General features: G+C 35.6%; 1 protein-coding gene across 1 annotated transcript; it reads left to right on the top strand.

Moving 5' to 3' along the window:
- The first annotated feature begins 464 nt into the window (after nt 1–464).
- LOC121235481 lies at nt 465–14,135 on the top strand. The gene is made up of 24 exons (XM_041131834.1): nt 465–696; nt 1,420–1,637; nt 1,808–1,913; nt 2,021–2,122; nt 2,277–2,336; nt 2,435–2,513; nt 2,883–3,030; nt 3,531–3,654; nt 4,243–4,423; nt 4,577–4,605; nt 4,816–4,964; nt 10,779–10,881; nt 10,963–11,058; nt 11,153–11,208; nt 11,327–11,450; nt 11,976–12,038; nt 12,137–12,196; nt 12,286–12,447; nt 12,711–12,784; nt 12,859–12,952; nt 13,104–13,240; nt 13,321–13,401; nt 13,704–13,809; nt 13,918–14,135. The coding sequence occupies exons 1-24, from the start codon at nt 475–477 to the stop codon at nt 13,987–13,989; spliced, it is 2,646 nt and encodes an 881-aa protein (XP_040987768.1). The 5' UTR covers nt 465–474; the 3' UTR covers nt 13,990–14,135.
- Nucleotides 14,136–27,010: the final 12,875 nt, after the last annotated feature.

The following is a 27,010-nucleotide window of genomic DNA, read 5'->3' as shown; positions in this document are numbered from 1 at the left end:
TGGAACTGGACGGGTTTTAGAGTGAATGCCATTTGTCTGAGGAACTCTTGGCGTTTGGTTTCCTGTGTTGGGATTTGAAGCATAGAAGGCATGCTACCATTAATAGTACTACTCCCTTTATCTCTCTGTCTGGTTTATATTCTCACTTTTACTTTCCAAATATGCTGAAGAAAATGATGAAAAAAAGTCCTCGTTTCCCAAAAGATTATATCGACACCTTATTTCCATTTGAAAGGTAAATAAATAAATTCTATGTTTAGAAACAATCTTCGGAATTAACAAGCACCCGGAGTTAGTTCTACCTTTTTTTTTTTTTTTTTGGGTAACCTCCAACCTGGTTAATGTTCTTAGCAGATTGGTTGTTTTCCATAAAGCATTGACCTTTCACCAGCACTAGTACTACCAACCACTCCTCCGAACTTTTTAAGTCTCCCTCTTTTTCTCTATACTCTGTACGCAAGTATCTTAGGATCGATGTTTATGTGGAATTTGAGTCAGTGCAGAGAAAGGATAATGTCGAAGATGAGAGTGGCAGTAATTGGTGCTGGAATTAGTGGTTTGGTTTCGGCGTATGTTCTGGCCAAAGCTGGGGTGGATGTGGTGCTGTACGAGAAGGAGGAGTACTTGGGCGGCCATGCCAAGACCGCGACCTTCGACGGCGTTGATTTAGACCTTGGCTTCATGGTCTTCAATCGAGTAAGTAATGGTTCCTTTTTCCTTCTTTAGACTTTTCTATGACTCAGACCTCTGTTACATTAATCGTAGGTAACGATATCTCTAAGCTTTTGTTACATTTACAACCACACATTACACAGGCCGAGAAAACAACAAGTCCAAAGGGGAAAAAGTACCTTTCAATTAAAATATGAAGATATTATTGTAAAACCAAAACATATAAACATAAAGTATGCGGACCATTCCAAAGCCTCCGTTATTACCTAAATACTTAACAGTGTGTCAAGGAGGAAAACAGTTACGATGGGAATTCTTGTGAAAGAGCATTCTAGAAACAACAAATTGCACGGAAAGCAAGTCTTTGTGTTGTTTAAGTATATGTGGATGAGCACTAGAGAAGGTTTCCTGTTTTGTGAAGTTGAGGTCCCCTAAAGCATGAATAATTAAAGAACAATTTGACAAGAGATGTCTATTTGCTGAAGTCAATTGGAAACCCTGTATTCATAACTAAAATACTTTCTGATTGCACGAGTGCCTAACCAGGCAGCATTGAGATGTTTCTGGTTTCTCATGAGGATAGAAGGTTGCATTTGCTGCCTCCATTCCTGTGGCATTCCAGCCTCATTTCAATCCATGAATAGCATTAGCATGGCCTTATCCTCCATCCTGTGTTTATGAGAGGAAGACATACCGTATCTTCCACAGGGCATTTTCCTTTTGAGTAACAATTTGGAAATTGGACAGGTGACATATCCAAATATGATGGAGTTCTTTGAGAGTCTTGGAGTTGATATGGAGGCATCAGATATGTCGTTTTCAGTGAGCTTAGACAAAGGCCAGGGCTGTGAATGGGGAAGCCTAAACGGTTTGTTGAGTTTGTTTGCACAAAAGAAGAATGCTATAAATCCATACTTTTGGCAAATGCTCAGAGAAATCGTAAAGTTTAAGCATGATGTTCTAAGGTAAGTCATCCTCTTTTCAAAGGTTAGATAATAATTTTTCTTTTCGTGGGAAGAAGAATATATAGGATATCACTGTCGAGAATGTTTTGAAAGAGATGAAGATAAGGATAGAGCTGAATCTTTGTATATATATGTATATATATATATATATATTTATTTATTTATTGCAGTTATCTTGAGTTGCTTGAAAACAATCCAGACATTGATCGCAATGAAACTTTGGGACAGTTTATCAATTCACGGGGTTACTCTAAATTGTTTCGGGAAGCTTATCTTGTGAGATTCTTAATGCACTGTATTCTGTTACAACCTTAAGCCTTTTCCTCTCAGTTATAGATCATCATTTTGTTACTTAATGACAGTGAAAAGTTGTACTTTTATAGGTTCCAATTTGTGGTTCAATTTGGTCCTGCCCTTCAGAAGGAGTTATGAACTTTTCAGCTTTCTCTATTCTCTCATTTTGTCGAAATCATCATCTACTTCAGGTGGAAATCCGCTTTTTGAGGATATTTTGTAGGTTTGAGTATAGACTTGTGTGTATGGTATAAAGTTATAAACTATTAGTATGTATGGCTTGTTTCTGGAGCTGGAGTCGTCCACGTTGATTTTAATTGTTTCCTAGTTGAATGCTCTCTGCAGATCTTTGGCCGTCCGCAATGGCTTACTGTCAGACGGCGTTCGCATTGTTATGTGAAGAAGGTGCTAACATGATCTTGGGAAAAAAATGAAATTGCTTGTGTGCCATGTGAATTACATTTTGTTTTAAACTGATTTTTTTTTTCTCTAAATAAAATCAGGTCAGAGAAGTGCTAGAGAATAAATGTTGTCAAATTAGAACTAGTTCTGAGGTGCAGTCAGTTATATCAAATGATGAGGGTGAGTAATTAGTTTCATATTTTTGCTCCCTTCCTTTTCTCTTTTGTTTTGTTTATTTTCAAATGATCACGAAGTATATATATTTTTTGCATGTAATGAGAAATTGGTGTACTCATATTCAAATGTTATTTTAAGGTATTGTTACCAGTTTCCAGTTCAGCTAGTCATATCAATGTGGAAGTAAACAGAATAAGAGCACATAAAAAATGTCTGAACTAGCGTAATCTAGAGTCATAGGATATAAATTAATTGAATTGGCTTCAATAGAGGGGTGCATAAAGGAATCAATATAATCTTTTTTCTTTGATGAAAAAATATTTTTATTTGAATTGTGATCAATTTTAATGAACTTTATTAGAGGTTTTGCAGGTTGCACTATAATCTGTGGAGACGGTTCCGAAGAAACATACAATGGCTGCATACTGGCTGTCCATGCCCCTGATGCTTTGAAAATATTAGGAGAGCAAACAACTTTTGATGAAATGAGAATACTTGGTGCTTTTCAATATGTTTACAGGTACATTCTCTCCTATCCCTAATAATCTGCACTAGAGGGTCCCATCTTCTCACTGTAAATAGAAAAAACTAAACAAAATTCATAATTTTACCTTCTATTTCAGAAAAATAAGAGAGAAGAATAATAATTGTTATGCTGTATGGAGAATTTGAATTGACTATTGAGAATGGATGAGATGCTGGTATTTTGAGCATGAGATGTGGTGTTAAAGGATCTTATTTGAATTAAGCTGAATCCATCTATTAATTTGTTAATTCTATCCCCTTTTTTTAGAAAAAAATGGTTCGATTTTGTTTCTCCCCTTTGCAAGACAGCGACTATATACTTCCCGAGCTTAATATTTTAGAAGTTACTCCGGGCCTATATAAGAACTACAATCGTGATTAGACTCTTACATGACAAGTTTTCAAAAAAATGAGCTGCTAAGATGGATGGCACTGTCCTCGGCCATAGTGAAGTAGGTCAAAATGCCAAGTCATCCTTTTGTTCTCTATTTGCAGTGATATTTTCCTTCATCGTGACAAAAGTTTAATGCCCAAAAACCAAGCAGCATGGAGTGCATGGAATTTTCTTGGAAGTAGAGACAATAAAGTATGTTTGACATACTGGCTCAATGTGCTTCAGGTTGGTTACTAATTTCCTTTTTAGTCGTACTAATGGATTAAAGAAGTTTGAGATTCTTGACAGCAACAAAGTGATAATGGAAAGTCCCACTGCCTGGTAAATTCAAGAATGGAATACAGAATAGGGTAACTTTTTCAAAAACACATCCTAAACCTAGAGCTTCCAATTGTTGAACTCAATCACTGTGAATCCTTTAGGACAATAACTCATTATATTTGACATAGAAATTGGTTTAAGGATCCACTGTCGAAAGAACATAATTTTGCCTGATACATGAAGAGCGCTTCAATAGCTACACCAAAAACTGAACTCCTCAGTCCAACTGGATATCCAAATCCAACGGTATGTGTGCAAATAAGAAGACATATTTTCATGTAAGTGTGAAAGGAAAGCCAGTTATTACAAGAAACACATTACATTATTAGTGAAATAATAATTCAAAGAAATGGCATCTTTCTTGTTGCATAGGAATAACATTTCGCTTCTTAAACTTGTACTATATTGTCAAATTAGGATGTCTCCATGCAAATAAATCTATCAGGAAATGTTTAATGCTATAATTAAACCCTGGAAATTTTGAGCTTGCAGAATATTGGTGAAACAGATCTACCTTTTCTTGTGACTCTCAACCCAGACCATACACCAAAAAGTACCATGCTTAAGTGGTCAACTGCTCATCCAGTCCCATCTGTTGCTGCATCAAAAGCTTCGCTTGAGCTTGATCATATCCAAGGGAAGAGAGGAATTTGGTTTTGTGGGGCATACCAAGGTGAACTTTCATGCATGCTGAGACCGACTTACAAATAGATGCCATACTGTAATATGGAGTTTCAGAAATCAGAGCTGATTTTTACTATGTTTAACAGATATGGAGTCGCTTTACATTTACTATCATCTGAGTATTTGTTCTGCATTTTGTCAGGTTATGGTTTCCATGAGGATGGATTAAAGGTAGCGACTAGTGGTCAATAATTTCTGAGTTATAACGATATATGATGTAACAAGGTGACCAAAGATTGTCTTCTAGGATGTACTTCTTACATAGAACACCCAAGCCTTTGGGAATGATGGTGGCCAAACCTGTAGCTTTCTATGCAGTATTTTTCTTTCCAAGAGCTATATGGTTGGTTAAATGCATCTTACAGTGTATCTTCTTGGCAGGCTGGCATGGCTGCTGCCCATAGTATGCTTGGAAAAAGTTGTGCTCTTTTGAGCAACGCGAAACACATGGTACCTTCCCTGATAGAAATGGGGGCGCGCCTTTCTGTCACCAGGTTCCTAAGACATTATATCTCAGCTGGATGTGTAATGTGAGTTTACTCTTAGTGGCATTTACAGATCATCTTAACATATTTATACCAGAGGTTTGCCTCGTTGCAGTATTATATAGACGTTCATCTAGGATTGTAAGACCCTTCTCTATGTACACTGAAAATACCTGGGTTTATAGTGAGATGCTGAAGCCTATCAAAGTGCAAAAAATGTTCTGCTTGTTATAAAAGCTGGGAAAGATTGAGTTTGGAGAAATATATTTCATCTGAAGTGTTTTTTTTTCACCCTGGTGAAACATCTAAGGCAAAGGGTTCAATATCACAGAGGAGGTGTTACAGGAAGATACCTACCTAAGGAAGTCTCCAAGCTGAAAGAAAAGAGAATGAAATGGTTTTGTGTTCCACACAAACCAGTGTTGTATTCCATCATATAAATATAGCCGTAGGCTATGTACAAAGTAAGGAAAGTAAACAAGAAAGGAAATGTACATAAAAGGAAAGTGTACAGAAAGTAATGACAGATTTACAATAGATTGATCCTAGGAATAAATAGAGGTCAACCTTGCCATCTGAGATAGCCTGAGATTGAGCAGTAGATGGGGCTGGAGATTGAGGGGATTGAGCTGGATAATCAGTCAGGTTAACATCCTCCTGCAAGCTAATGGGTGTAGGACACACTTGTAGCTTGTCTCTCAATAGAAGAAATCGAGCAGAGGTCAGACCTTTGGTAAAAATGTCGGCAATCTGCTGAGCTGTAGGAAGGTAATTAATGACAATATCCTTTTGCACTACCTTGTCCCGAATGAAGTGATAGTGTACTTTGATATGCTTAGTGCGAGCATGAAAAACTGGATTTGAAGCAAGGGATATTGCACCAATATTATCACACCATAGAGTGGGAGTGTTGATAAGTGGAATATGCAAGTCTTGGAAAAACATTCTGAGCCAAAAAAGTTCAGCAGTAGCAAGAGCAAGGGATCGGTATTCAGCTTCTGTGCTGGATTTAGACACCACAGGTTGCTTTTTAGCAGTCCAACTAATGAGGCAGGGACCAAGGAAGATAGCATAACCTGTTGTGGATCTTCTGTCATCCGGATTCCCTGCCCAATCAGAATCAGTGTAGGCCTTGAGCTGTAGAGAACCTGGACTGAAGCATAGTCCTTGTTGGATGGTGCCTTTAAGGTATCTGAGAACCCTTTTTGCAGCTGCCCAGTGAGTAGTAGTGGGATTGTGCATGAACTGACATAACTGGTTTACAGAAAATGCAATGTCAGGCCTAGTTAAAACACAGTATTGTAAAGCTCCAACCAAATGTCTATACTCAGTAGCATTGGCTAGAGGATCCCCATCATATTGTGACAGTTTGGTACCAACAGGAATTGGAGTTTTGGCTGGCTTTGCCCCAACCATTCTAGTTGTCTCAAGGAGGTTAGTGATATACTTGAGTTGGGAAAGATGAAGGCCTGCTGTGGTTCGATGAACCTGGATGCCCAAGAAAAAGTGCAAGTCTCCAAGATCTTTCATAGCAAAGCTTTGCTTGAGGCAAGAAACAAGGTGAGTGATGGTAGATGAATTGTTTCCAGTGACAATTATGTCATCAACATAAATGAGTAGGAACAAGTGAATATCAGATTTGTGAAAAATGAAGAGAGAATAATCAACTGTGGATTCAACAAACCCGAGACCAAGTAGAGTGCTGGCTAGTTTGTTGAACCAAGCTCGAGGGGCTTGCTTTAGTCCATAGATTGCCTTTTGCAGCTTGCATACATGAGTGGGATGTGTTTTGTCAACAAAGCCCTGTGGTTGTTCCATGTACACCTCCTCTTCAAGTGATCCATGGAGGAAAGATTGGAGACATCCAACTGCTTTATTTCCCAACTGTAGTGTACAACAAGAGCAAGAATGGTTCTGATAGTGGATGCCTTGACCACTGGACTAAAAGTCTCTGTAAAATCAATGCCATCTTGTTGTTCATATCCGTTTGCTACTAACCTAGCCTTGAACCTTTCAATTGTGCTATCAGCCTTTTGTTTAACCTTGTAGACCCACTTATTTGAGATAATGTTTTTGTTGGGAGGTCGAGGGCAAAGAGTCCAAGTCTGGTTGGTCCTAAGTGCTTGATATTCTTCTTGCATGGCTTGGCACCATTGAGGATCTGTGTTTGCTTGTGCAAAAGTTTTAGGAGTGACAAAAACACTTGTGGCAGAATAGACCTGCAAAGGATACTTAGTAGAATAGAGTTTGTAATCTGAAAATTTTTTGACCTTTCTCGAACCATCTTGGGATCTAGTCACCATTGAGTGTGAGGGCTGAGTATTTGAAGGAAGTCATGAGGGCAGGTCAACTTGTGAGGAATTGGGAGGACTAGAAACTTGACTCTGGTCATCAAAATGTGACTCTGGAACAGGAGGGTCAGAACCGGTAGGGAGGTCATTAAATTGAGAAGGAATGATGTTGAATTCATTGTGAGTGACTGAATCAGGAAGCTCATGTCTGGGATCAACAGGATTGGAAATGACATGGGAGTTGGTAGTAATTTCTGCAGATATGAATTGAGGAGGAGTAAGAGTCATTACCTGGGAAGAATTTTCTGCTAAGGAACCAGAAACTGTTGCAGAGAGCTTAGTAGAGGGTGGAAACCAGTCTTGAGCAGGAAAGGAACCTTCATCAAACGCAACATGTCTGCTAAGAATAATTTTTCGAGTTGCAGGGTCAAGACATCTGTAACCTCTGTAGTTGGAACAATAGCCTAAAAATATGCATTTTTTGGATCTAAACATCAGTTTGTGATGGTTGTATGGTCGAATGAGAGGAAAACAGGCACAACCAAATACCTTAAGAAGGGTATAATCTGGTTGCTTGTGAAGGAGTTTGAAATAAGGAGACTGATGTTTCAAAAGAGCAGTAGGCAAGCGATTAATGAGGTAAACAACAGTGTTAAAAGCATCAACCCAGTAGTCTAAGGGCATCTTGGATTGAGAAATCAAAGCTAGACCTGTTTCTACTATGTGTCTATGCTTTCTTTCTGCTAAACCATTTTGTTGAGCTGTGTTAGGACAAGACAATTTACGTGTAATACCATGTGTTTACAGAAATTCATTGAATCTATTTGAGATGAATTCACCGCCACCATCTGAGTGAAAAGTTTTGATTTTCTTAGATAAGAGGTTTTCAGCCATGCATTTGAACTTAACAAAGCATTCAAAAGTTTCAGATTTTGATTGTAAGGGATAAATCCAAGTGAATCTTGAAAAATTGTCAATAAAAGTCACATAATACTTGTCACCATTGTTTGAAACTATGGGTGAACTCCAAAGATCTGAATGTATTATTTCAAGAGGAGCAAGGGTTACATTATGAGACTCAGAGAAAGGTAAAGCTTTAGACTTTGCTAATTGACAAGATTCACACAATGAACACTACTTGAGAGACTTAGTGACAGGAAGTTGCACTAAGGATTTGATTTTATCAAAGGTAGCAGTAGCTGGATGGCCAAGTCTTCTGTGCCAAGTGATAGGATCAGCAGTGACACCAAGAAAGGCAGTGATTTTCTTGGTTTTATTTATTTGGTTGGTGAAGGAGATTGGATACAACCCATCTTTACTAAGCCCTTGCAAAAGTGTCTGGCCCGTGCATTTGTCCTTCACAAAGTAATGAGATTCAGTCAATAAAAATACACAATGATTATCAGAACATAATTTTTGTATGGAAAGTAAGTTTGCAGCAGCTGATGGACAGTGAAGTATATTATTCAACTTGAAAGGAGTGCTAGAGTTAAAGAGAACTGCAGAACCTTGATTTGCAATTGTCAAACCTGTTCCATTGCCCACAGCAATTTCCTCATCACCTTTGTATGGTTCTTGGATAGATAAGTTCTCCAAAGCTGCTGTCACATGACTGTTTGCACCACTGTCAGCATACCAACATTGCTCTTGTGAATGTTCTATTGAAGAATTTGTTCTTGCTGCCATTGCCGCTAATTGAGCAGGTGGATGCTTGCCTTGATAAGCATAATCCATACGCTTGTAGCAGTCCAAGGCTGAGTGTCCCATTTTGCCACAGATTTGGCATGGTGCTCTATTGGAGTCAGCTTGAAAGGGATTCTTGTTGTTGCTGTCTCTTTTTTGATTTGGTCTGTAATTGCCCTTGTTCTGTCCAAATGACTTGCCTTTGCCATTGTTCCATGTAGGTTTTGGTTTATGAGAGTAGAGAGCAAAATTTCCTGAGTTACCAACAGATTGATGTTGATTGCCAAGTAGAGTTTCAAAATTTAAGAGTTCAGCTTGAAAATCTTGGAATGTCATGGGAGCATCACGAGTAGCAAAGTTGTATGAAGTAATAAAAGCAGTATATGCAGGACTCAAGCCACCCAATATGTAGGAGATGAGATCATCATCTTCTACTGGTTTGCCTACAGCCATCAATTGGTCAGCCCATAATTTGGAAAGATCAAGATACTCAGTACAAGACTGAGATCCCTGCTGTAAAGATTGCAACTGGCGCTTTAGATAAGCTACTCGAGAACGAGATTGAGAAACAAATCTTGTTGCCAGAGATGTCCACACTTGTCTAGAGGTGTTCAATCTATATATAGAGGATAGAACTATCTTAGACAGAGTGGTTGTAAACCAGCCAAGAAGATACTGGTCTTTCTTTTGCCACAATAGGTAACCAGGGTTGATTACTGTGGTTGTCTTTCCTGTTTCATCAGTGAGGAATTGATGGGGGCATGGTTTTGTACCATCAACAACACCCATCAGTTCATGGCTCCTGAGAATAGGGAGAAACTGTGAAACCCAATTTAAATAGTTTGAACCATCTAACTTGGTGGAAATGTGATGCGTAATACTTGGTAAAGTAAAGGTGTGGGTATGAGAAGATGAGTCCATGTTCAAAGCAGGATCAAAGGAGTATTCCTATGGTTTCTCTGATACCATGAAAGAAAAGAGAATGAAATGGTTTTGTGTTCCACACAAACCAGTGTTGTATTCCATCATATAAATATAGCCGTAGGCTATGTGCAAAGTAAGGAAAGTAAACAAGAAAGGAAATGTACATAAAAGGAAAGTGTACAGAAAGTAATGACAGATTTACGCTGATTTATAATAGATTGATCCTAGGAATAAATAGAGGTCAACTATCCTTAGTCTTGCCATCTGAGATAGCCTGAGATTGAACAGTAGATAGGGCAGGAGATTGAGGGGATTGAGCTGGATAATCAGTCAGGATAACACAAGCGAAGTCCTTATATCACATTTGGGGATGCCTTAACAAATATCTTAAGGATATGGATTTGGGCTAAGTTATATCATCTACTCACTTTTGTTACTATCACAAGATTTGGGACTTAATCACTGACACTCACATCCACTTTGACAATTTGGATTTTTTGCTTTTTGATTAAGGTAGGCTGCACTAGATTATGCATGTTGGGAATTTTTTTCTTAATGATAAGAGGGCTTTTGTTCACTAGTACTATCAAATATAATAGACGTTATTCAGGCAAACTGGCAGCAATAGGATTAGTGCAGTGTACTATCGTATCTCTTGTTGAAATACTGCTTATGATGCTACACCTTTTTCCTTGAACTGCATATCCTCACACCTTTTTCCACTTTTTAAAACTTCAAGTCGTAACATAGAAGTGCTTAGCTAAGCTATTAGTCGACATTACATTTGATAAGACTGTCCTATTTTACTGTTTATATCTCCTATAATGCAGGCTGCATCTTTGACAATCAGTCTCTTGGTCTTAACACTCATCTCTCTCTGCACTATATTGCCGTTCACATTTTTATGGTGATTAAGTTTGTTTTCCATGGAAATTTGATATATTATGCCTTGTGGTATCAGTCTATTGGAGGAAGGGGGCACGGTATTCAACTTTGAAGGAACCATGGAAAAATGTTCGCTGAAAACTGTTTTGAGAGTTCATAGTCCCCAATTCTACTGGAAGGTGCGTACTATAAATTTATACCCGGTATTTTCCTGAAGGGTCACATGCCACCACTGACAAGCACTATATTTCTTTGCCCAGGTAATGACACGGGCTGATTTAGGCCTTGCAGATGCATATATAAACGGAGATTTTTCTTTTGTTGATAAAAAAGATGGTCTTCTAAATCTTTTTAAGGTGAGATAAATCGACATGAATCTGACCCAATCCTCCAAAAAGCAATAATGTACAACTCACAAACAAATTTATTCTTATAATATTGGTTTTTCAGATTCTTATTGCAAGCAGAGATGCAAATTCCTCCATCTCAAAGTTGAATAAGAAAAGGTAAATGAACAAAAACTGATATATCATGACTGGCAAAACAGCTGGAATCCTGAACTGTGGTGTTACTAGTTATGTTCACAATCGCATCACATTGAACTGTCACTTTTGTTGACTTCAGGGGCTGGTGGACTCCATTGTTATTTACAGCTAGTATAGCATCAGCAAAATACTTTTTTCAGCATGTGTCAAGGCAAAATACTCTTACACAGGCCCGCAGGAACATCTCTCGTCATTATGACCTGGTAACAGATTATATGACCTGTAAAACTCCATGTTTTTATTGATGTCTCCGAATAAGTCTAGGAACAGTCTACAGTAACTATAATGACTTCTGAACTTATGCTTTGGCAGGAATAGTTTTCAGAGTACGTAAATATTTAGTATTGAGAAACATATGCGACACCTATGCTTTCGCGAAGCCATGGGTGAAAGCATGTAAACAATGGTGGCTTTTGGCTTTATTACCTCAACCTTTCCTGCATTGTACCAAGTGCATATTGTTATTGGGAATAGGCTATTTTCATAAACTTTTTTTTTTTTCAAAACTCTAGTTCATAAAAAGATGTTAAGTGGGGTTTTCTCTTCATCAATTAGGATTTGTTAGAAAATGGGCAAGATTAGCACAATCCCGTTTCTTTTACCGTAATTAGGATTTTTATTAAGAGTAATCTAGTTTCTTTTTGTTTACGGTTTTAGCATTCAAAACCGATTAGCTATTTAGTATTTAACAGGCAGGAGCTTACAATTCCTCCTTTGTTGTGCTTCAGAGTAACGACCTTTTTGCTCTGTTCTTAGATGAAACAATGACATACTCCTGTGCTGTCTTCAAGGTCGGGATCAAAACTTATTTTATAATGTATGGTTTAAAAATTGCATAATTTTATTTTTCTTTAACTTATATCGAAAGCATGTGTTAAAACTTTCATAGAAGGAAGATGAAGATTTAAAGGTTGCACAGCTGAGGAAGATCTCTCTTCTGATTGAAAAAGTAAGTCTCTTCAATGGGATTTCATCAAATATGATTTTTTTTCTTGTTGAAAAGCTACTTCAGTTTATCCTAAACTTCAATTTGTTTAGGCAAGAATAGATGAGAATCATGAAGTTCTGGAGATTGGGTGTGGTTGGGGAAGTTTAGCAATAGAAGTTGTCAAACGAACTGGATGCAAGTACACTGGCATCACCCTCTCAAAGGAGCAGCTGAAATTTGCAGAAAAGAAAGTGAGAGAAGTTGGGCTTCAGGTATTAATTTGATGAATGCAACTTTGCTTGTAAAAGCATATATCATGACCATTGAATACAAATAGAAAATGTTGGCTGCAACTCTACAAATTTATTACCTGTGCTTCATAAAAGAAGACGCCTGCATCTGTTACTGTCTCGTTGCAAGTTGCACGTGACTATCTGGTCCTTTTCTCATCATGAGAACACCTAATTCAAACGGGCATATTTTATTATTTTGTTTTCTAGGACTTCATATTAATTTTCATCAACCCTGTTACCAGGACCACATTAAATTTATTCTTTGTGACTACCGCCAGTTGCCTTATACCAACAAATATGACAGAATAATATCATGGTAAGTTCCTTTGGCAGTTAATTTATATTCTGACCATAACATCCCCAATAAATAACATGATGGTATTTTTCCAGTGAGATGCTAGAAGCTGTTGGCCATGAATTCATGGAAGAGTTTTTTCGTTGCTGCGAATCAGTATTACGAGAAGATGGGCTTCTTGTTCTGCAGGTAATGGTGGGAGACAAGAGAACTAGTGTCCTATATTCCCAATTTGATTTTACTGCCATGGTTGCAAGTGTATTTTGCCTTGTTCTCTTTAGCTCTCTCATGGGTTTAAGTTAATTATGCTAACCATTAAAGGCGGTTGATCTTTTCTAAGTTCATATCAATACCGGATGAACGTTACGAGGAGTACAGGCAAAGTTCAGACTTCATAAAGGAGTATATATTTCCCGGTGGATGCCTACCTTCATTAAGTAGGGTAACATCAGCTATGGCTGCTGCATCCAGATTCTGGTACAAAATTAATTACTTTGTATTGTTATTTATTTCTGATATTTATCCTCCAAAATATTTATAGAGTTTTGGTAATGCAGTGTGGAGGATGTGGAGAACATAGGAATTCATTACTACCAAACACTCCGATATTGGAGAAAAAACTTCCTGGAGAAGCAGAGGTAAGAAAAATCACGGCTAGAAAAACCAAGTTATTTATCTCAAGCTTCACATGCAACGCCGATATCGGATATATATAATATTAGCAAGGCTCTGCATAGAAAATAATACCTCAAATGATGAAAAGGTTTCCAATGATCAAATGTTCTGATAATTTCCCGGTAATCAATCCCTCGATTCACTTTTCCTGATATGAAATAGGAATGATTCAATGTTTATTATAATCTGCTTTGTTATTACGTGAAGACTGCTGCAGTGAAGTTCTGTATTTCGTTTCTGAGGGCACTAATTCTTGTTCTTTCAGCAAAATCCTGACTCTCGGGTTCAATGAAAAATTCATTCGGACATGGGAATATTACTTCGACTACTGTGCAGCTGGGTTTAACACACATACGCTTGGAAATTATCAGGTAATTGCTCAAAGTTTTAATATTTGGCCAAATCCCGTTTTGAAGCGGTTCTGATCATCAACTCATCTAAAATGCCAATTAATTCATGTTTTGCCTCGTGTGATGTAGATTGTATTCTCCAGGCCTGGCAATGCTGCTGCGTTTAGCAATCCATATCAAACATTGCCTTCAGCATCTTGATTTTGTTCTCAACGACAAAACCTTCAGATTCATTCCGTCCTGGACACGTTATATAGTTGACGTTGCTTTTTTATGCGATCATTTTCCAAAGTACGATGAAAGCCAAGAGAAAATAATAAAAAGTTTGCGATCTTAACAAATAAAAATATCATGTCGCACAAGTGAACATGTCCGACTGTTCTTTCTGGTTATGCTAGCTTGGTGTTGTAATCCATACCTGTCAAATTTTTATAAAGATTATTTTCAAGATGGGTTTTCACACTTTTAGTACCGTACGTGTTAAATATTTAATATTGTACAATTATCCACACACATAAATACTATGGAACTCGGTCTATGTCCCTCTTCCACTTGAGTCATACCTGTCCATTGAAGAAATATTTTCCTGCCTTCGTCTTGTACTTGTCCTCACTGGTATATACAGGTGAATTTATGTGGCATGTGATCTAGAAAATAAAAAGATCGGACTCGGCACCACTAATAGCATTGGCAATGGCCTAACCATTACAAGTCTAAAATTTAGCTAGAATGTTATCTTTTGGCCATAACATGGATTTCTAGTTAGATTTGTCCACATTGGACTAGTCATCCCAAAGTCTAAATAATAATAAAATATTATATATTTTAATATTAATTTTTTTAATATTTTGCAAACACACATTTAATCTCCACAAAATGCCTATCACAAATCAAATTCAGCAACATTTCCACCAACATTTAATCCAAAAGTTGAGAAATCCACCAACATTAGCAACTACCAAATCAACAAAACAAAACCTGTTGCTACCCAACCATAAAAACAGTTCATAAATTAGTTGCTAACCAACATTAAATTTCACCAATAAAACAAAACATCTATACAGATTTTCACCAACTTCAGTAGTAGTAGCTAGTCAAATTACTAATTAAAGTTTTAAAAAGAACTTCATAAAGCCATGAAGAAATTGTGGAGTAATCTATCCAAGATAAAAACACAGTCTAGCACACACATTAAGAACGATATCTGTCCATTGTCAATAATTTCAAAATTTAACACTTTCAGCAATGTAGTCTATACCAACACCAATACTTTAATGAATCAACACACATTAAATTGGGGCATCCTATGTTCAAAGGAGAGCTCTAATCCAAAAAAAAATGCAATATTGTTGTGCCACTGAATAAACACATTCGAACAAATATGAGATAACAATAGTCTTTGATCTTTTATCACTATTTTGATATGCATTACATAACACCTCGAAACTGTGAGGAACTGCCAAGAGATGCTCCACAACATAATCGTGCACGCTAAAGAGAGATTCACGTTACTGGCCTTATTAAAACAAGCATTAAATCAAAATATAGACAAATACAATCACAGATTCTCCTATTAGTAAAAAATCAACAATTCGAACAAATAAACGAAACTCACAAATTTTTTAAAATTTAACACACACCTAGATTAATATTTCTAAGGAAAATTTGAGACATACGTTGATCTCGGCAATCTAGGAAAAAATCAAGTGCTCAAGATCCAGATACTTTGTATTGCTGAAAGAGTCGATAGGTTCTCTGCAAATGGATGAAGCCGAGTATGGAAAGAAAAAAAGTGGAAGGGGGGAGGAAGTCGAGGGTGCAGAGAGAAGATGAAAATGGGAAAAAATGGAAAGGAAAAAAAAAAAAACACAAATAGGGGGAGGGAGGTGGTGTTCGGCGAAGGTGCAGAAAGAAGACGAAAATGGAAGGGAGAAATGAGAGGGTGCGAGTTTAGTATTCGGCGGGAGAGAAATGGATGAGAGAAAGAAATAAAGGGATTTAATCACTCGATGAAGGTAAAATGAGAATCAGAGAAGAGGGAGAGAAGAGACGGCACAAAGAATACACAAAGAAGAGGGAGAAAAGAGCGAGGAAGAGAGACTTACGTTGAAGACCACAAAGATGATGGCAACCGCTTGAGAGAAGGGGACGCTTGCAGGCTGGGGAGGAATGGGGCTGAAGGAAAATGTCTTGCGGGTTGAAGAAAAAAGGGGCGAAGACAGAGTTTCGGGAGAAAGAAAAAAAAAAAAGATAAATGAAATGAGGGTTTTGGGATGAAGACAAAAAAATCGAGGGAAAGAAAGAGCAGGAGGTAAAGAAATGATAAAAAAATAATTTAGTCTGTGTACAGTTCCACGCCAAGTATGGAGAGCAGTTAACATTTATTGTAGAAGAAATGTTAAATTTAAGATGTTTAGTTAGGCCAATGCTGGGGGTTTTTCCTCACATTTCCTTTTAATTTGAACTTGCATTGGCAAATGCTCTTAGTGGGCCAATTTGGATCACAAATCTACTTCAATTCATCTCAACTCATCTTCTAATCATTACAACTTTCTCAAATTCTAATACAAAATATAATAAATAATTCAATTTTTTCAAATTCTAAAATAATAATAATATTAAAAAATAATATTCTAATAATATTTTATTTAATTTTCAACTTTCATCTCAACTCAGTTCAATATTCAAACGTAGCCTAGTCAAAGTTTGGAGCAGAATTTGTTTTTTGACCGACTCCAACTTTGCACCAATATTCGCCTTGACTTATACTTCCGACTCCAAAATTAGTATACATAAGTTATAAAAAGTTGTATTATTTGTTTATTGATCATATATATCTAGATCGAATTTACATAGTTAAATTAAATATTGTAGTAGTATGTGTAATAATTATAGAATAATATACTTATATTATGCCAAGAGCTTAATGGCCTAATGGCATATAGCTTGGTTCTCCAAATAGAAAACCTGGGTTGAAACTGGCCCCCCACCCCTTATAAAAAAAATACTTATATTATAATATAAATAGATGGATAGTTTAGTATATGTACATTATAGTATTATTATCATACATAATCAAGTATAAAAAAAATATACTTGACTAGGTAATAGTGAGTAATATGTAATAGTCTAGTATAAGAATATGTAATAGTCTAGTATAGTAACATGCATTGGTTCATATAATAACTCTACACTCAATTGAGGTAGAATGTAGAGTTAAGGTTCGAACTCAGGACCCATGTTCTGATATTATAATGTGAAATTGTCACTTATCTAAAAAACTTAAACTTATGGTAAGAGATAGATTTAATTATTTATATTATATTTTTAACAAATATACACCGTATTTATGCTTCCCACTAGGGGTGAAAAGAAAACCAGTGAATCTGTAATTTAGACCGGACCGAACCGGTGGGTTTGGTCCGGTACTGGCTTTGGTTCAGTTCAGTACTAGTTTCATTTTTCTCAAAACGGTCAAAATCGATCCGCTTCCAGTTTTTCCTTTTCTAACACCAGACCAAACCGGACTGGACCGGTTCATATATATGTTTTAATTTTTTATATTGTATAAAATATTTTTTATATTTATATTGTATATAAATTTCATATATAATATATATAATTATATATAAAATAATTTTATATTATATGATAAATTACTAATTAATATAATATTAAATTTTAAAATCCTATAAAAATAACTATATATTATCACTATAGTCTATTGTATTAATAGTTATATTAATACTATATCACTATATATTATAATATACTATAATATGTCACTATATTATATATTATAATATACTATATAATATACCGAAAAAATTAGAAGTACCGATGCGGTAATGATTCTTCAAAACTCAAAGCCGGTATATACCGGTTCGGTTATAAAATATATCTAAAACTAGATCGAACCGGACCGGTTACATCCATACTTCCCACAATATCTATGTAATACCCAGGCTTTTTGTCCAGCCCAGCCCAAGTCATTAAGTCAAAGAAATGGTGCGTGTTTGGATAAGGTCTCAAAGGGTGGTTTTATTGCCCCAAAGCCAACATCGATTCTTAAGCCCATGTTAGAAAAAATAGTAGTTGTTGTACCTAAGTGAAACGGTGAGACTCACGGAGAGATTTGGATCATGAGTTGAGATGAGATGAGATGAAAGTTGAATAAAATATTATTAGAATATTATTTTTTAATATTATTATTTTTTGAGATTTGAAAAAAGTGAAATATTTATTGTATTTTATATGAAAATTTAGAAAAATTATAATTATTAGATGAGATGAAATGAGATAAGTTAAAATACTTTTTGTATCCAAACTTCCCCTTAGGATTTAGTTTCTTTTCTTTGAACGAAACAACAAGAAGCCTTTCTTCTTACTCGTCAATCTTCTATATTGCACATTACAACAACCCTCCCTCATTCTAGCAGCGCCTCTCTCTCTCTCTCTCTCTCTCTCTCTCTCTCTCTCTCATTTCCATAAATATAATACCTCTCATAGTGTCGAGAAACTCTAGATGATTTGGGCGCTATCAACCCTTCGAATTTTGTATGTTATCGCCGTTCATAACATAGCTTCTTATTAATTTACTACCATCGGTTTCCTCTCCTAATAAATAGCATTTTTCCAACCAATAAATGCCCTCGACCCTAAAGCTTTCCAATGCACCCAACTCAATTTCGAGTTTTATCATCTCTCTTTGAGATATTCCTCCTATTTTTTAGCAACCAGAATGATTTTGATAAGCCTCTTTTATTTAGTTTCTCTTGTTTTATATTTCTAAGTTGTGTGATGATTATGTATGTTAAAATCACTGCATTGTTGTATATGGTTTTAGAAATAATTTTGGTGATATATATATGGTTAGAAAATCACATATAGACATAGGAGCTGGTTGATATTTACATACATAGCACTTTTAGCTGAGAAAATATTGTATGCTAGATGTACCTGCAAAGTTGTAGATTTTTACTATTTCGGCATGTGGTTCTTTTATTTGGTTAATTCTTTAGTTTCTAGTTAGTGGTCACGTTCTATAGTTACTAATTAATGTGAAAAGAACATAGCTATTTAATATTTGATTTCACGTTGGACACAAGATGATTTATGCAACGGATGGAGAACCTTGTGCCAATTGATTCTATATTACTAGTCTTGATTCTGTTTTACTAGTTATTAGGAGAACTAGAGGAAACTCTTGATTAAAATGCCATTTTTCTAACTTTTTCTGTAAGCTTTGGAAAGGGTATTCCCATCCCGGCCCATTGGATTGGGCCTAAGCAAGGCTCTGAAGTCCTTTTTAGTTCGGATCACTCATCTCCTATGGGCCAAGGGCTATAAACAGAACCCAACCCACGAACTATATTAAAAGGAAAGGGATACATCACGCGGGAAACCATTCAAGAGTGTATAGACAGGACACGCCAACCCTAACACCCACCTGTGACACCTAGCATTAAAAGATCTACGCCAGCAAGTAAACGAAGAACATAAACAATCCTCCATTCTCTAACGATAGGGACGAGAAGTGACCGCTCCGACTGCCTACCGTCGAGACACTGCTTGGGGAGCCATACCACATTAATGATACCACCTCCGATGCCGTGCTGTATTTAAGGCCATGATGTTGGCAACTGGGGGCGTGATGTAGACCCTTGACATAGGGTACAAGATATTCCCCTAATATCTCGTATAAAAGCCAAACTCCAGGTACAAATAACTCTTTTTGAACTATCTAATTCTCCCAGAAAAGGTATTGACTTTCGTATTGGAGGTTCATCGAACCGCCATTGAGCCCACCTTTGTTGCTGTGATTGCAAGTAGAAAGATCCTGGCCTAGATTGTTGGAACTTGGCCCTGGTGTACAGAACACGACATTAACAAGCCTAAATGCTCGTATAGTAGGATAGATTTTTTAAGTCACTACAACAAATAATGTATTTTGGAACGAAAAGTTTCGTCCCAAAAGACTAGCAGTTCGTCCCAAAAAATATTTTGGGACGAAAAAAAACTGTCCCAAGTTCGTCCCTATAAAACAGTCCCAAAAGATATTTTGGGACGAAAATCACAAATTCATCCCAAAATATATCTTTTGGGATGAAATTAAGCTGGACCGTTCGATTGCGTTTGAACGGATTTTTTTTTTCTGGGATGAATTAAATTCGTCTCGAAAATACGTTCGAACGTTGGAAATAACGTTCGAACAATGAGGAATGGTTCGAACGGGTATTTCATGACCGGTCGATTGATACTAGTCCGTTCGACCAAATACACATGAAGAAACGTTCGAACAAAACAATTGATGATCGAACGCAAATAGTGAATTAGTTATACTAAAGCGTTCAAACGGCGCGAAATTTTTTACTATTCAAACTCTAAATTTCAATGTTCGAACGGTTGTTTCCGATTTATCTATGTTCGAACGTTTGATAAGAGTTCGAACGATTATTATTTTCTTGGACAATACTTAAAATCAAATAGATATTTATATTTCAAAAATACATTACAAATTGTTCAAAATAAATAATACTAATCTAATAAGTCAGAACTAAATAAATAAAATACTAATAATACTAATAAAATTATCAGTACGTGATATATAATTGTTCAATATGCAAAAACACTTATAATGAAATTCAATTGTTTGGAGGTCTGAATTGTTGCATAAGCATCTGCATTTGTCTTTGTTATTCTTGCATTTGGAGTTGCAGCTCTCTTTGCTGATTTTTTTTTATGGGCATCTCCATGTCTGCTTGTTTCGTCAATTGAGCCTCTAATTCTTACTGTTTTGCCATCAATTCTTCGATCTTAGAATTTGTATTCTCTAACTCAATGGCAGTAGTGGTTGACGTTGATGAAGAGGCTGAAGGCTTTACACAGCGACCCAAACCCCTCAAGTAGCCAGAACGTTGACCTAGAACTTGTGTAAAAATTTCAACATCACTTGTTGATGAATTATGATCTGATGCAGCTTCAGCACGGAAGACAACCATTTTATCCTACACACAACATATCTAATTAATATTGACACATTAATTTAAATATGGTTAATTAAAAGAAATTATAATACTTACATAATTCTCACTAGTATCGGAATGAGTCCACTCTCCATTACTATTAGTATGTGATGTAACATATAATTTTGTCAGATCAAAATTGGTGTCTGACTCTTTCTACAAGAGACATTGTTAAGATATAAGGTCAATATTAAAAACAAACTACATAGAATAAAAAAAATTAAAAAAAAAGTACATTACCAATTTTTGAGAGAGGCGATGGAAAGATCTTGAGCCTGCATGATGATGAATCTTTAACTTTGATTTATTCGTTTTGTTTATAGAACTTCACTCCTGCATAGAAGTTGTAAAAATTAACAAGTGAAAAATTACAAATATGACATAAAGAATTCATTTAATTTACCTTATATGATGGATCCTCAAACATGTCGCAAAGTTTTCCCATTCTTCAGGTCAGATATCCTGAAAAGGATGCTGGCATGCATTTTCCTTATTCTCATACTTCTTGTAATGCTCGTGACATCTCACCTTATACTTGCGGAATGCATTACAGATCAGCTCTTCGACAGTCCAACGCTCATCTCTCCGGCCAAAATTTAGCTTGAAGTCATCCTTGAAAAAGTATATACACAAAGATATTATCATTTAGAATATTACATAATATCAATAAAAATTTATCTTTTAAATATTACGTACCAAACAACGCTTCTTTATAAGCTCTTTCATATCTTGCGGGACTTTATGCCATGAACTCGTAGCCAAAGGTTCATAAGTCCGTGTAAGAGCACCCACATGCGAAGCAAGCCAAGTTGCTTGTTATCCCTCGCCTCCGGTATGTTCTTCAGGAATGTTAACCTTAATCTGACCTATTTTACAATATTTCTCCAACGTCACGCCTATAGTAATGCCTCGTCCGTGACGAGATTGTACTGTTATCTCTATAAAATAATATTAGTTATTTACCTTGTATCAATTATCATATATCTTAATGAAAAAAATGAGTATTAGCTATTTACCTTGTTCTGTAGAGTCAATCTTTAATGGTGAGTCAGACGGAGAGTTAGGAACAGGTGGAGATGGGATGCAAACTTCCTTCATCTTTGGTGGCATAATTGCGAGATACTGTATAATGTGAACACAAAACCGATCAATCATCTGTATCAGTTTCATCTATAGATTCACTCTCATCATCTGTAGATACTTCAGATGAGTCAACACTTTGATCAACTGTCGCCTCAACTATTTCAGCCTCAATATCTTCTCTATATAATGTGATTATCTCATACTGGCTCAAATCTACAAATAAGTTAAAGGCAAGTTGACTCTCTTGATATGCTTCTTAAGTAGAGGGATCATCTTCTTCTTCATTTTGACCCTCCGCTTCAGGGATAACGTCATAAATATTTCTAGGAGAAAACTTTTGTACTACTTGCCATTGATTTCCTAACTGAGGATCGTCTAAATGGAATACTTGAGATGCGTGGGATGCCAAAATAAAAAGATCATCTTCATACCATTTTTTTGATATATTAATACTTAGAAAATATTCATCCTGACATTTTCCCCTTCAAGGATTGCTTAAATCCCACCAATCACACTTAAATATATAAACCACAAGCTCCCCCACATATCTCATTCCAATTATATCTATGATAACTCCATAGAAATTAATATTGTCTCCATTATGACTCCTTTCGACAAAGACATCACTATTTTGTGTTTTTCTATTAAGTTCTCGATCAATTGTGTGATATCTACTTCCTCGAGAAATACAAGCAGAATATTGAGCAGCGCGTTTCGAGGGGCCATGTACCAATGCATATAGTTCGTCTGATATATCGTTCGGATTACTCGCATGTATTTATACAACTTACATATTAAATAAAGTATAAATACTCAATCGTTAACAATCCTCTCTATTTGAAATATGTTAGTGTAAAATTGCATCTATATTAATGTCATTACCCATTGTTCGAACCATTTTGGGAACTCCTGTTCATGTCTCTGGTCTATATCATTTACTCTCAGTTCTTTTAGCACGTTAAGATGATCACTGAAATTAAAAATTACCAATAATAAGTATATTCGTATAATTGTTTAATAAGTAAATTCAATGATTAATTAACAATTAATTTGAACTTACTTCAAGTGGCTCTCTATCTCTGGGCAATTATTTAGCACGTACCAATGAGCTTTCTCGAACTCCATTTCACACAAATCATAACCACGCTGAGCACCAAGTGGACGTACTTGTTGGAAAAATACAGAAAATCCGTTCCGTTGTCTTGTTTGGTCAATATCAAAGTTTCTTTTCGGCCGATCAAACCTTGTGTCAACGTCGTGGAAATATTTGGAACAGAATGTATGCCACTCATTATCAATATATGTTTATACAATTGATCCTTCTGGACGGGCCTTATTACCCACTGTGCGTTTCAACTTTTCAAGAAACCGTTCACTGGAATATATCCATCTATACCGGACTGGTCCTGCAAGTCGAGCCTCACGTGGCAAATGAACGGCTAAGTGAACCATGATGTCGAAGAATGACGGTGGGTAAATACTTTCCAACTTACACAATATAACTGCAATTTCTTGATCCATACGTTCCAAAATTTCTACATTTAACGTTCTAGCACATAAATTTTTAAAAAATGCACCCAACTAAATTAATGCAATCCGCACATCTCTGGTCTAAAAAATGCACCCAACTAAATTAATGCAATCCGCACATCTCTGGTCAAGAATCCATGAATGCCAACAGGCAAGATATGTTGTAAAAATACATGACAATCATGACTTTTTAGTCCAGTAATTTTTCAATCATTTATTTGCACACACCTTGTTAAATTCAAGGCATACCCGTCCGGTAATTTAATCTTCTGCAACCACTCACAAAATGTAGTCCTTTCGTCCCTTGACAATGTATATCACCCAATTGGCATGTAAACAGACAAATTCCTTTGTTACAAGTGCATTTCAAGTCTTATTCCCAACCGTTTTAGATATTTCTGTGAGTTTATATTATCCTTCGTTTTACCTTCAATTGACATCAATGTTCCTAACACGGACTCGCATATTTTTTTTCAATATGCTTAACATCGAGACTATGCCGCAGTTTTAACGTCGACCAGTAGAGGAGTTCAAAAAATATATTTTTTTTGTCCAATTCAACTCATTTGCACTTCGTTTTCTTTTCCGTTGTTTTTTACCAAAATTATTACTTCCAACATTCACAAACTATGCAATAACATCTTCGCCAGAAAATAATGGTAGAAGGTGCCCCCATTTAACAGTTCCATCAAACATCCTACCATTTCCACGCCATCTATGGTCATCAAGTAAAAATCGACGATGATCCATGAAGCATAATTTCCTCCCATACGTAAGCCATTCAGATTGGGTATGTTTGTTACAAGTTGGACATGCCAATTTCCCTTTAGTGCTCCAACCTGACAAGTTTCCATAAGCAGGAAAATCATTTATTGTCCATAACACCGCAGCATGCATCTTGAATGACTTGCCTGTTGATGAATCAAATGTTAAGACCCCATTCTCCCACAAATCTTTTAATTCTGCTATCAGTGACTGCAAGTGTATGTCTATATCATTTCTTGGTGATCTCGGATCTGGAATGAGCAAACTCATCATGAAATATGGATCTTTCATACACTTCCACGGTGGTAGATTGTACGGCATAAGTACAACTTTCCAAATATTATGACTAGTACTCATGTTTCCAAACGGATTAAATCCATCTATTGCTAACCCAAGTCGAACATTACGAGGTTCTTCAGCAAACCATGGGTGTTCCAAGTAAAATTCCTTCCAAACTTGAGAGTCTGCAGGATGTGACAAAACATTATCATTCTTGACTCTAGATGATGAGTGCCATGTCATATCCACAGCCGTTGAACGTGACATAAATAACCAATGTAATCTAGGTATCAATGGAAAGTGATGTACAACCTTTCGCAGCACATTCTGCTTCTCAGTTGTCCATCTTGATTCATGGCAAATGGGACACTCGTTCAACTGCTCATTCTCTCGCCAAAATAACACACAATCATTCTTACATATATGTATTACATTGTAATCAAACCCGAGTCTTTTTTTCAACTGTTTTGCTTCTTAAAAATTGCGAGGTAAAATATTGTCAAATAGAAGTGCCTCTTTAAACAGTTCGAGCAACATATTGACAGCCTTAATAGATATTCGGCACATGGATTTTATATAAAGCAGTCTAACTGTAAATGACAACTTACTATGCCTTCTACACCCTGGATATAACTCATGTTGTGAATCATTCCACAACCAGGTAAAAGTGTCATGACACGAATCATTTGAATTTGATGGATCAGTTCCACTTTCATCCGTAAACATTCCCGCACCAATGTCGCCCAACATTTGCTCCATATCCTCTTCGGGATCGTCACCAAGGGATGACTCAGAATGTACATCTTCATCGATGTCTTCTTCTTCATCTCGAAGTTCAAATGACGCTGGATACGATTCTCCATGTAAGACCCAATCTGTATAACCTTGGTCAATACCTTTGACAAACAGATGCTTTCTCACCAACTCTATCTTATGAGAACGTAAATTCTTGCAAAGTCCGCATGGACATCTAATACGACCGTCACTGCCAATTGTACAGGATGAGAACTCCAAAAATTTCTTAACTCCTTCAGCGTATAGATTGTAATTCTCACCTAACCGATCTCTAACTCGCACCCAACTCTTATCTATGTCTAATATCCTATTACAAACAGTCACGTGCAACAACAAACAATCAATTATATAACATGTAGTGCAATTTCTTCATTTCATCGGGTAGTTGGTCCTATCCCATTCGGGATTGTAAGATCATAATCGCCAATTTACCAACTATTATCTGTCACGTCCAACAAAATTTCGGCAGCATCTTCCCGTAGTTCTCCAAATATGCTCGTTTGGTCGTGCACATCGATGAGTGATACATCGTCAATGCACATTCACCGAAATTGCATATCCAAAGAATAATAAGGGATGACTCTACCAAAATCATAATGTCGGATGCAACAGATATAGTTTGATAGTTTGCGAGAATGATCTTACAATCCCAAACTATCCACTCTAGACAATTCAAGAGTTATCAATCATAGTTTAACATGATTGATAACTCTCGAACAGGTCTAAGGTTTATTTCAATGCCAAGTAGAAGATACAATATTAAAAGACAACAATAATAAAAAAAAATGCGAGAATACAATATGATAACTCCATATATACCATGGGTATTTTAATTATACATTATAGTTAATTTTAAGTATTAATTAAAATTATCTTTTATTATTTGTTAAGTGGTCCTCATAGTTTAATATTAATTATCTTTTATTATTTGTATTATTTGTTAAGTTAGTCCTCATAGTTTAATAATAATTATCTTTTATTATTTGTTAAGTTAGTCCTCATAGTTTAATTAATACTTAAATATTAATATGAATTTAAGTATTAATAATTCTTATGTTTTTATAATATAATTTTATCCCTTTTAAGTTTGTTGTAAGATAGTTTTTACAACTATTATCTTTTAAATATTAATATGAGTTTAAGCATTATTAATCCTTATGTTTTTATAATATAATTTTAACACATATTAAGTAATTAGTTGTAAGATAGTTTTTACAACTATTATCTTCTAAATATTAATAGGAGTTTAAGTATTATTAATCCTTATGTTTTTATAATATAATTTTAACACATATTAAGTAATTATTTGTAAGATAATTTTTACAATTATTATCTTCTAAATATTAATATGAGTTTAAGTATTATTAAACCTTATATTTTTATAATATAATTTTAACACATATTAAGTAGTTATTTGTAAGATAATTTTTACAATTATTATCTTCTAAAAATTAATATGAGTTTAAGTATTATTAAGCCTTATGTTTTTATAATATAATTTTAACACATATTAAGTAATTAGTTGTAAGGTAGTTTTTACAACTATTATCTTCTAAATATTAATATGAGTTTAAGTATTATTAAACCTTATGTTTTTATAATATAATTTTAACACATATTAAGTAATTAGTTGTAAGATAGTTTTTACAACTATTATCTTCTAAATATCAATATGAATTTAAGTATTATTAATTCCTACATATATATACTATATATAATCTACTATAATATTACATATTTATATT

This window comes from Juglans microcarpa x Juglans regia, chromosome 1D (assembly GCF_004785595.1).
Source record: "Juglans microcarpa x Juglans regia isolate MS1-56 chromosome 1D, Jm3101_v1.0, whole genome shotgun sequence".
NCBI classification, from domain to species: Eukaryota; Viridiplantae; Streptophyta; class Magnoliopsida; order Fagales; family Juglandaceae; genus Juglans; species Juglans microcarpa x Juglans regia.
Note: the sequence above shows the minus strand (reverse complement) of the source record. Positions and strands in the feature narration are given on the sequence as shown.